This window comes from Thalassophryne amazonica, chromosome 1, assembly GCF_902500255.1.
Source record: "Thalassophryne amazonica chromosome 1, fThaAma1.1, whole genome shotgun sequence".
Lineage (NCBI taxonomy): Eukaryota > Metazoa > Chordata > Actinopteri > Batrachoidiformes > Batrachoididae > Thalassophryne > Thalassophryne amazonica.
Window position 1 is genome coordinate 124,341,273 of NC_047103.1, and position 12,741 is coordinate 124,354,013.

Below are 12,741 nucleotides of genomic sequence, written 5' to 3' on the forward strand. Positions count from 1 at the left end.
GAGATGGAAACGATTGATCTGCTGTGGCGACCCCTAACGGGAACAGCCGAAAGACGAAGAAGAAGTGTCAGGGAAATGATTTCACTGTAATTGAGAATGAGTTGGCTAATACACAAAAAACACCATCTTAATTAGACTGAATTTCACTCATTTGTCATGATGATGAGAAGAAACCCAAGGTATGATGTTCTGTGATGAAAAGGGTGAAGTGATGTCAAATAATGACATGAAAATATATTACTTATTTGGTCATTTAAAGGTTAGAAATTAGTATTTTCTTAGATTTTCATTTAATTTATATTAATCTCAGAGATTAGTCTCATCCCAGGTTGGGTCGTTCATGTTCTTTAGAACTCTCCGGATGATCCGCTCCAGTTCTTTCCTTGCTTGCTGCTCCTCCTGAAGGCTCCTCTTCATCCTTTTATGGTCCTGGAGGAAGAGGAGGAAACATGAAGAAACACTGCAAGAACACAATATTTCACACACTGACAAAATCTGACAACGAATACCCATTTTGAGAAAACAAAAACAAAAATTAATGTATGATGCACTGCAAAACGTATATGGTGCACTTCATTTTTTCACATTTTATGTAACAGCCTTATTCCAAAATGAAGTAAATTAATTTTTCCCTCAAAATTCTTCTCACACCACCCCATAATGACAACATGAAAAAGTTTTTTTTTTTTTAAATAAAAAACTAAGAAATCACATGTCCATAAGTATTCACACTTGTTGCTAAATACTTTGTTGATGCACCTTTGGCAGTAATTTCAGCCTCAAGTCTTCTTGAATATGATGCCACAAGCTTGGCGCACCTATCTTTGGACAGTTTTGCCCATTCCTCTTTGCAGCACCTCTCAAGCTCCATCAGGTTGGATGTAGAGCGTCGGTGCAAAGACATTTTCAGATCTCTCCAGAGATGTTCAATCAGATTCAGGTCTGGGCTCTGGCTGGGCCACTCAAGGACATTCACAGAGTTGTCCTGAAGCCACTCCTTTGATATCTTGGTTGTGTGCTTCGGGTCATTGTTCCGTTAAAAGATGAACCTTCACCCCAGTCTGAGGTCAAGAGCGCTCTGGAGCAGGTTTTCATCCAGGATGTCTCTGTACATTGCTGCATTCATCTTTCTCTCAATCCTGACTAGTCTCCCAGTTCCTATCACTGAAAAACATCTCCACAGCATGATGCTGCCACCACCATGCTTCCTGTCTCAGAGGTCTACAAACAATTCTTATGACTTCATGCTTGGTTTGTGCTCTGACATGTTCTGTCAACTGTGGGACCTTATATGTAGACAGGTGTGTGCCTTAAAAAGTCATGTCCAATCAACTGAATTTACCCCAGGTGGACTCTAATTAAGCTATAGAAACATATCAAGGATGATCAGTGTATCTGTAAAATTTGTAGTCCAAATGTCTAATATATATTTAATATAAGACACAGGCTATATCCATATGTAATGAACAAAAAGCAGCATAATATGGTAAATATAAGTAAATCTGTGCCATCATCCAATGTTTATGGAAGTAAATCTGTGCAGTTGGATGACTGAGACAGGGATCGATTGCTTCTCCCTGCTTTTGTATTTTTTTGAGATTGAATTTTTTTTTAGGTTGAAGTTTTTGAGGCTGAATATTTTGATGCTAAACAAATTCAACCTTAGAAATTCAACTTCAAACTCATTTTGATGCTAAAAACATTCAACCTTAAAAATTCAAATTCAAACTCTGATGGCACAGATTTGCTTCTATAGTATAAGGCATGTTTCTACAGCTTAATAGTATAATTAATTTATCATTCATCATTACTGCATTCAGCATTATAATAAAGCTGACTCGGCAGGATTACTGATTTGTGAACAGCACAATGATGGACTTAATGTGAAGACTTAGCTGACAGCTCACCTGTTTGAGTTCCTGGACTTCATCTTTCAAACTGTACACAGTATCTACCAAACTCCTGCAGGGACACAAGAACTCCACTTTACTTTATGGCAAACTTTTTTTTTTTTTATTAAACCACATCAATTAAAACTAAGCAACTATATTACATGCACATCTTTCACACACTTCAAATATCTTTTAGACTATTTGGGGTCACATGCACATACTCACCTCTCCTCCACGACAGTCTGACCATTGCTCCTGATCTCCTCCACGATAATCTTCTCCTCTTCTGGGAATAACATGTGGACATCCTTCCTGCTGGAGCCTGGTTGAACACAGTCATAGTGACACAAGCGTCTCTTTGATGCATGAACATTTAGGCCAATATGATGTGAAACAATGTTTTGAATTTCTTTAAGTTTAAGGATCTTAAGGATACAGATACAAATATCGATATTGGTGCTGACACTGACCTCATTGTGTTTATCAGCAAGACAAAATCCATCTAAGTGACGGTTTTCTGTCCACACATGAAGACAGCAGACTGATTTGATTTTCAGCCCTACAGTAATGTTAAAGACGGAGCGCCGTTGTTCTGCTTCATTTATGTGTTTCACTGACCAGTAATTGTGTGAGACTACTGATGAACGCAGTAAGCTTTGAGGTGCTGGTGCTTGTGATCGCTACCCCCACACTATGGAACAAGGTACTCTGTCATATATGCATGATTACTGACCCAGCACTTTTTAAATCTAAGCTCAAGACTTATTTATTCAGAAAGGCTTTTAATACCTCGGAGCACTTTGCCATTTTCGTATTTTTATTTGTATTATTTATTATTTGGCTTTTTGTGTGCCTCTTGTGATTTTATTGTATGTTATGCCCTTATTCCCTTATGCCCTTATGTTATGAGATGCACTGAGTGTTTCTTTCTCTTTTTGCTCTGTATGCACCACTCTGCATTTAATCATTAGTGACTGATCTCTGCTCCCCTCCACAGCATGTCTTTTTCCTGATTCTCTCCCTCAGCCCCAACCAGTCCCAGGAGAAGATTGCCCCTCCCTGAGCCTGGTTCTGCTGGAGGTTTCTTCCTGTTAAAAGGGAGTTTTTCCTTCCCACTGTCGCCAAGTGCTTGCTCACAGGGGGTCGTTTTGACCGTTGGGGTTTTTCCGTAATTATTGTATGGCTTTGCCTTACAATATAAAGCGCCTTGGGGCAACTGTTTGTTGTGATTTGGCGCTATATAAATAAAACTGATTTGATTTAATTTATTCCTGTTACGTTTATTGCTTGATGTAACTGTAAAATGTGAAGGCAGTTGTCTGTCTGTACAGTCAAAGCTGAAATGCTTAACTCCTTGTTAGCACGAGTTAATGAACACTGATTCAATTTTTTTTTACGAGACACGTAAAAACATTATCACCACATTTGTTTGAGAAGTTGTTTTGAAATGTTTCTAAATGTCCAAGCAAAATAAACAGGACTGGCCACTGTAACGTCCTAAAAGCTTACAAGCTAACACTGAGCAGTTTTAAAACATTCTGCAGTAATGTGCAAACTCCATTTTCATTTGCAAAATAAAAATATCTGGCCACACACAGATGATGGCCATGGATTAAGAAGAGGCACAATTTGGTCAAACGGAAACAGTCTGTACTGTAGTAAAAAAAGTGATTTGTAGTTACAGCATAATAATGCCACTTTAGACAACGACAAATGATCCCAACCATTTCTGCACAATGAAGTGTCCAAATACATGTAGACACATACTGAGAACACACCACAAGACAAAGATCTAGTATGATTCTACTTTCAGTCTGACTCTAATTCTTTTTTCCACCTAGCACATAGCAGTGCAAATCCACATACAGGTGTCAATGCTAGTGTACAAAAGACAGAGTTGTCATTTTCATGGCCAGTGCCCATGTTGCGTCATTTGTCAAAATAAAGCCACCTTGACACTTGCATGAATTTGATCCCCACACTGACATGCAATTCGTCATGCCAGTGAGTGACATCTAGATTTGCCAGTGAGTGACATCAAGCTTGAAAGCTTGAAGCCTAGGTTGTGCACTTTTCACATTATGTTTACGCATAGGTTACGCACTTTTCACGCAATGCGTGACCGAAAATGGTGCGCATCTGCACACAATGGCATGCGATCACGACTGATTTACACCCCGTTCGAAGGCGTACATTGCCACAACCACTTTGCGCATGCGTGAAGCAGTTGTGGCATTATTTGGTCCCACTTGATGCCACGCTATATAAAATAGCAGGCATCACATTGTTCTATTCATTGCTCAATTTGTTGCTGATCCTACAAGATGTTGAACGCCACAGAAGAAGCTCTTAAAAACAAGAAAAGGCCTCTATATTATCTCACAGCTGTAGCACTACTTCTTGGAGACCAGGAGAAAATGCAGAAAGAACAGGCCAAAGAAGAAGGCATAACCCCAACTAGAAAAGGAAAGCAAGGACAGTGTGAGTGAGGGAATGGTTAATTAGAAGACATCAGATTAGACATTATGACCAGTCAGTGACAGAACTTCACAAGGAAGATCCAAGAGGCTTTGTAAAACAGTTGCATTTTCATTCTTTCTTATGAGTTAGATAATGTATCTGTAAAGTTATGTTTATTATAAATGTAACATCTCTTCATAATCCAATTTCAGGTCCAGATGTTGCTCTACTATGATATAACAGCACCAAGAGATGATCCAACCTGATAACCATGTGTGCTTCTGTTTTACACAACATCATCCTCATCAGATACCCACTGGTGTTGACACATGTGGACCATGAAGATTCTGCAACACATAATGTGATAGGTGCCAGGGGTGGAGGGAAGGATGTCAAATGGAGGGCTTAATGCATCTGTCTGGGCACCATACCCAGAAAGAACAGCGTGAATACTTGTCACACTATTATTACTACACTATTACTTGTCTCCTGCTGGTGCTGTTCCTTGGCAAACCCTGACCCATAGTGATCACAAATGTGGTCCATGAAGATCTAGTAACACATTTGAACTAATTTAAATTCTTTGTGTAAAGAAATCAATTAAAAGTCCTTCCTTTATTTAGTCTTATTTCAAAAACATCTACAATATTTAAAAGGGAATGTTAAACATTTACCACAGCGGTCATCGCTGATAGGTGCATGAAGAGTGGGCAGTCTTCGCTGATTGCTGTGTGAAGAATGTGTGAAGCTGGCATGCCCAATGAGTGTCAAGATCATGGAATGCACAAAGTGTTCACGCTGTCCGCAAACTATGTGGGAACTCTTCATGCCAGGGCCCCACTCGCCCACTTCACGACAAGTTAGAAGGTGTTAACGTTGCACAATCTATCATGACCATGTCGTAAACAGTTCATGATCTAATTGGGTCGATGCGTGTAACTGCACGCCCTGTGCACAATGACACACATCGAAATGTAGTATTTGCAAATAAGTTGCACAATGTTCATGACTAGTTCACACAAGCGACATAAAATTTATGCATGCCAAAAGTTTTGAACATTTCTAAATTTTCTTTGCGTACTAGTACACAGCCTTGCATAGTTTACAGTTTATGATGAGTTTACTTATTGATACGCAAGATTGTATGCCAGTGCAAATATCAAATTTGTGCAAGTGTCAAGGTGGATTAAGTCTATTGTCAGGAAGGAGAAAGAGCAACTGCACCATCGACCACCAAAAAACTTGGTCTGAAGTCCAGCACAGAGTTGTTCTTGTAATTATATCATGACCATTTAGATGCTTCTTACATAAGTGGGTTCATGATACATGTACACAATGAATTGAAATGACCGTAACCATTAAATGAAATTGAAGTAAACACAAATGAAAAAACACAAAACTTATCCTTAGGGGTTCACTGCTTCACTTCAGGGAGATTTGGTGGATTCTCTCACAAAACTTCTGACTGAAGCCAACTTTTGTACATGTTTGTCTTACGGGGACAACAAATGGGAATGACTATTTCAAGTTCACCCAAAACATGCCATGACTAACTGTGATTAAATACAACAAATAAATGAATGTTTGTTTGTTATTGCAGAAATATTTTCATATTCATTTTGCCATTGTCTTGGGATTCACATATTGTATGCCCCATGGTGTTGTTGTAAAACTAATTTACTACTTGTGCAGTCACACTATTTGCAGTAGCAGCAAAACATATACAGTAGTACTTACTGCAGTTATACTATTGGGAATGCATATCTCGTCGTAAAACTACACAGAGAGATGCTATGTGTGCATGTGCGTGCGCGCACATGCGCACACACACACACACACACAGCAGGTGAAAGGTTATGCACAATATAAGGGCGGAGCAGAAGAATGTTTGTGACACTAATATCTTACGCGAAAACGAGGCAGTCCTGTAACTATGGGTGGTCCAGATACTGTCATAATCCGAATCTTCTGACTGGTCAGAACATGGCAGGCTGCTGTGGAAACCAGTGATGGTGAGGCTGGTGTCAGCAAGCACATGGTTGTGCATGAGGTCAGTTCCTTGCCAAGCTGTGCCATAAGGTGACCAGGAATAGGTGAGTTTTGGAATAAACCAAAATTATTGAGGGCGAGAGGGATGAACCATGTGGAATAGAAGGCGGGGAGTCAAATCATACCAAAAGTGTGGATGGTAAAGTGTCAAACATAAGATTTGAATCAAATATGAGCATTACAATGGATGATGGTGAATGGGGTAAAAGATATCGCTTCACGGATGGTGAGATGAGGAAAACAAGGCATTAACGTGGGTGAATAGGTTCAGAGAAAAATAAAATATTTGAGGATGACAAAACAGTGAAGAAAGGGATAAAGGGGGTTAGATTAAAGAGAGGAGAAAAACACTGTTAGATCTGAAAGCAGAGAACAGTCATTAGTAGTGAGACAGCTCACAGCCACAGGACAAAACATAATTTCTGTGAAGGGTTGTACAAACTGGAACAGCCTTCCAACAACTATACGAGACAGCCCCACCCTGAGTGCTTTTAAAAATGAGCTTAAAAATGGCTAAAAAACAATCAAACCTGTCAACACAGGTGAGATGCATTGTACATAATCTCATGTTTTGTTTTAATTTATTTATTGTAATTATTGTTTGTTGTTGTGTGTCTGAGGACTACAGATGGAAAGTAGCTTTTAGCTAAATCTGGCATACGTATTTACACTATGGCATGAAAATGTACAAAGTGTTCATTAATGTGCACTGTCGTCAAATAAACAAGAAAGAAAATAAAGTTTGTGTGTGACTGTGTGTGGTTGCTGATGTGGTACGTGTACTCACTGGAGTTTAGAGTTTGGCGTGTCTTGGCACTGGTACAGTAGGCCTCGATCACTTTCAGTATCTGAGCATCTTCCTCGAGTGCAGCAGTACCTGAGACAGACGAGTACAGGAAGGAGTACATGGATCTGAACTGCTGATGGAATAAGTGGTTTTGGATTGTTCTCTGTGCCAACAACTATGAAAAGAGAAAGTAAGTCCTATGCAGGCACTGAGGTCTGTTAGTGTTCATGCTTATCTCAGGGTTCCATAGTGTGAAGCTGTGGAACCTCTGGATGGGACATCAGTCTGACTCAGGTTACTTTTCCAGTCAAGGTCATTACCCATTTACAACTGAGCAGACCGGGACAATGCAACTGTCTTGCTCAAGTACAGAGACAGGTTGTGTACTTGAACAATATTTTGTTCCATCATGTTAGAGCAAATTAACATCTGACAGCTGCTCAATGCAGGTCTGTGAGACGTGCTCTGCGGACAAGAAAAAAAATTCAACATTTTTTTTTTCCAAGATGGCACTGTTATGGACAGCAGCCTGCCAGAGTGCTCCTTGTCATTGTGTCTTTTAACCACTTTTTATTATCTATTTGGCTTTTCTTTCTCTACTTTGTTTAGTTAATAGTTTTAATAACTTACTGGCCAGTGAATACATGCTGCTTCACTCATTATCTATCATTTTCCTGGTGTGTTTATGGGGCCCAGCCATGGCAGTGCAGTGCCAGGGCTCCTTTGTCTACATGAGGGATCAGCTGATGGAGCTCTGACACTGTAACCCAAATGGGGAAAGACATGGAGGAAATACTGGGGCTGTAGAGCCGGAGGAGACGGGGGCAAAGGAAGAGGAGATATTGGCCGTATCTGCCTTCCATTGTAATGAGGAACGTAAGCTTGTTGGTGAACAAAATAGATGCATTAACATCACTTGTGAGGAGTGACTGTGTGTTTTTGAGGGCTCAGGCTTGTGCTTCATGGAGACATGGCTGCATGACAACATGCCATACTCTGTGTTATGTGGGCCGCTGAAGAGGAGGTACTGCTGGCCCACCACCACCAGTCGGCGCCCTGCTTGGAGTGCGGGCTTCAAGCATGAGAGGGCGCCAGAGCTATTGGAAGTGACAGCTGTCACCTGTCAACCTCACCAGCTGTCTCTCATTAACCTCCTTACAAGAAGCGGATCACAACTCCACCTCCTCGCCGAGAAATCATCTACCACAAAGGTAATTTCTCTGCTGACTTATCGATTGTCTAAACTTTGTTCTGTGTGCAGCCGCATTCCTGTGGTGATCCAGAAGAGGGACCAACAGGAGCTGCACGAAAGAAACATATCTGGAGGTGGAGGTTTTCCCTCCCAGAGACTTTGAGTGTAAAGGTTGCTGGGTGTGAGGACTCACACTCACCTCCTTCTGTTTCTTCTTTGCCAGCAGTACCAGGGCCGACAACGGAGGACAGAGACCACCTGGGGATTCAGGACTTGGCGGCTCCGGTGTTCTTCAGGCCGTTGGTGGTGGAAGCGGTGTGGGCCCCGGCTCCTCGTTCATCAGAGGTCTCCTATCTTCGAGCCTGCCCACTGTCCTCTTGTATACAATTGGCACCTGTTATTTCTGTTTGTATTCCGTTGTGTACTTTCGCAACATTAAATTGTTACTCCTTTTCTTATCCATTGTCCGTTCACTTGCGCCCCCTGTTGTGGGTCCGTGTTACGACACCTTCCCAACACTCTGTGGTGAGTTTGCCCGGCTTTCAGTTGGTGCGCAGGGACTGAAGCTGCACCAACAGTGGCAAAAAAAGGCGGGGAGTTGCTCTCTACGTGGTCAACAAGTGGTGCAATCCGGGACATGTTACGGTGAAGGAGGGTGTGTGCAACCCAGACATTGAGCTGCAGGCAGTGAGTCTTCTTTCTTATTATTTGCCGAGGGAGTTGTCCCATGCCATTGTTCTTATTGTGTACAATCCCCCGGCGAGAGACACATCGGGGGCCAGTGACATCATCACCTCCGCGACGGCGAGGCTGCAGACGCTGCACTCCAGTGCTTTCATTGCCATTTCTGGGGATTTTAACCATGTTACCCTTTCATCATCCTTTCTCAATTTCAAGCAGTTTGTGGAATGTAAAACAAGAGACAATAAGACTGTGGACCTGCTGTGTGCTAATTTCAAGGAAGCATACAGTGCCACAGCCCTCCCCCTGCTCGGTAAAGCGGACCATAACCTGGTCTACTTAAAACCACTTTACATCTGTGTAGTTCGGTGGCAACCTGTGATCAGCAGAGTGGTATGGAGGTGGTCACAGGGGGCAGAAGACAGTCTTCAGGGATGTGTTGATATGAGCGCATCAATTCATTCATGTCAGTTCATTAATTCCTTGTTTATGTCCATGGCCATGGTTCATGAACATAAAGGAACAAAAGGATTCTTGTATTGTCTGCTTCTTACAACAGGATTTAAATATTTTTACAGACAAAACAAAATCCATTTGTTTCGTCATCAGGCATCAATTACACATCATTACCAGTAACACGATTGTCTTAACATTTAAACAGTACATTCATTCGTCTTATGATGTTCTGTGCTCTCTCATTATTTGGTCCTTACACATTTTCATCAATTTATGTACATTTTTACAACATTTAATTGTTTCCACTGCTGTGTGAGTGCAATGTGGTATCACACCTCTCATATGCTCGCACTGTGTTTGTGTGCATGCATGAAACGGTCTCAGGATCGTACAGCATCTGTACACCGCTGTCCGACTGTCTGTCCCTCCTGATAGTGGCTGGAATTTTTTGAGGTTCACAATTCAGGTTTTTTTTTTTGCTTTTTTCATCCCGTTTCAGCCTCATTCGCCCAACTTCATGTTATGTGTGAAGGGGCCATTAATGATGTTCATTTCTATTGTATAAGGGGCAATTGAGAAGTTCTGAGACTGACTCAGAAAAAGTAGGGTATAGTTCTGTTGAACTATCAAACATCATTCCTCATAGCGGTTCTTGACACATGATAGTTCAATAGTTATACTATTATAATTTAACATTTAATATCATAGTGTAACTGAGCTTCTTATCTTCTTATTTACATTTGCAGCAGAAACATCTGTCATGCTTAAATTTAAAACAAAGGAACCAGGAACTTATATTGAGTGAATTCATGTGAAAATGAGTACATACTCTTTCTCACAGTGAAGTCCTCTTCTGAAGGTTTTCTTTCTGGCTTCCTCTTGGGAAGCAGCTTCTTCATGTTCTTTGGACTCTTGCTCATATCCTACAAACACCATGACACAAATGCATCAACACACAGGTAATAAACTTTTATTCATATCAAATGTCACACAAGTTCACACTTATCAGTACACACAATAGATCAGTATACTAAGTATACACTTATCAGTCATAATATTGTGATCATCTGCCTAATATTGTGTAGGTCCCCCATTTGCCACCAAAACAGCCCTGACCCTTTGAGGCATGGATTCCACTAGACCTTTCTATAAAAACCAAGATGAATGTTTTCATCAATTTGAACTACAGTAGCTCTTCTTGCAGTAGGATCAGTCTACACAAGCTTGCCTTTGCTATCCACTCTCATGAATAAGCCTTGGTCACTCATGATCGCTGGCTCATCAGTTTTCCTTTCATGGCCACGTTTTGGCAGGTACTGACTGCCACAAACTGGGACCATTCCACAACAACTGCAGTTCTGGAGACACTCTGGCCAAGTTGTCTAGTCATCATAATTCAGCCCTTGTCAATGTCAGTCAAATCTTTATGCTTCCTAATTTTTCATGATTCCCGCATATCAACGTCAAGGGCAAAATGCTAACTTGCTGCCTAATATATCCCACCTACTGACAGGTGCTTCAGTAATGAGATAATCAATGTTATTTGCTTCCCCTGTCAGTGTTCACAATGTTACAGCTGATCAGTGTGTACTATATGTTACCATCCTGCCAGTATACATGTCAGAGTACAGTACCTCCTTGCAGCAAAGAGCAGCAGAAGGGCGGAGTGGAGGTGCAGGGCGAAGGCAGCTGAGGCTCCAGGGTTTAGGAGTGTTTGGAGGCTCCAGCGGCCCCCACATGGGGTTGCTGCTCTGTGGCGTCCCATATGAAGACAGATGGGGAAGCGTGTGGTAGGTACTTCCACTACTTCCTGCATGAGACTCTGAGTGTCTAGATGGTGTGACAGGGAGGGAGGGTAGCTGGGAGGAGGAGAGTCAGTGAAGGAGTGACATTTTGAAGGCAGTAGGGATCTGCTCAGTAGGGGAATGAAGGCTTGTTTGACTCATTGTTTAGAAGCAGGAGTACTTACTGTGTGACAGACAGATAGAGGCTTGTGTGCATGTGCGGACGGAGTGTGTGTGTGTTTGGTGAGAAGGTCCAGCCAATCCTGGAGATCTTGGGTATTGTTACATGCCACCTGCATCCGCTCACACTGTCCACCTGTGTGACACAACTTTATATTCAGGCATTTATACACTCAAGATACTAAGGAAGAAGTACGTCTTATACAAGCTTGTCTCTGTATCCATAGTGTGAACCAGATGACAGTCTACAATTTCCAGTCCATCTTATATTACATTCCCAGCCAGACAGGTAGCATGAAGTACACGTGCTATTAAACTCTGGACTGTATAGTGATACTCTAACTTCTGTCCCAGACAACCACCTACTCTGCACTGCAGATGACTGTATGAAGCCACGGAATTTCTTCATGTAAGATTTCTATATTCCTTTGTTTCCTCCTGTTTTGGATATAGTGTATGACGTCATGTGACTGGAAGGCAAAAAGCAAGTTAAAGTGCTGGGGAGGGGGGTTGGGGGGAGCTGTACAGAGATTAACTGTCTGCAGTTCCACGGAAATAAGTGGACTTGTGAGGCTGTGTGCAATGATCAGTGTTTTGGACAGCAGCAAAAATCTGTCAGGTGGCTCCTTGGGTCATACAGACAGTAGGGCCTGTAATTCAATACCTGGTCGAGCTCTTGTCCCTAACATGCAGCTCTAAATGTTTACAGTGCACTCTTGGAGTGTCATTTTATCTGTTGTCACTCTGTTACATAACAAAAAACAATATAGAAATCATCAAACTTTATTTAACCCTTAAGATGAGGAACATTTTCAATATAAGCTAGAAGGTCAAGGGTGGGTACAAAGTCAATTCAATTTACTTCTGTAACACCCTGGCAAAAATATTCTAAGATAATTCATAGCCATTCAACAACATACGTCCACATCAGCACATTTTAGGGTAATTTTATTACCCTAATGTTTTTGTGTATACTTAAACACCTCAACAATAAGAAACGCCAGGAAATTTTACACAATTACTCTAACAGCTCACGTTTAGGGACAATTTTGTATGTCCACCAATTTGTCTTTATCATATGCAAAGGTTAGAGCAATTTCTCAGTAAGTACATGTTTAAATGATTATGTTGCTTCACCAGGTTCAGACATCAAAGTACTTGTGAAAAGTTGAATGGTGTCATTCCTCAATGTGGTGAGACTGCAAAAATGACTATATGAATTTTATGAACCCAGCTGATCTGAACATCCATCCATTTTCA

General features: G+C 41.3%; 1 protein-coding gene across 1 annotated transcript in view; it reads right to left on the reverse strand.

Annotated features, from left to right (window-relative positions):
• Positions 1–252: 252 nt before the first annotated feature.
• Positions 253–12,741, reverse strand: part of LOC117513884 (rho guanine nucleotide exchange factor 7-like) — a 139,350-nt gene continuing 126,861 nt past the window's right edge. The window contains 8 exon segments of the mRNA XM_034174122.1: positions 253–429; positions 1,908–1,962; positions 2,118–2,214; positions 6,261–6,419; positions 7,189–7,278; positions 10,347–10,440; positions 11,152–11,376; positions 11,487–11,617. Coding sequence (XP_034030013.1) covers positions 307–429; positions 1,908–1,962; positions 2,118–2,214; positions 6,261–6,419; positions 7,189–7,278; positions 10,347–10,440; positions 11,152–11,376; positions 11,487–11,617 — 974 coding nt within the window. The 3' untranslated portion in view covers positions 253–306.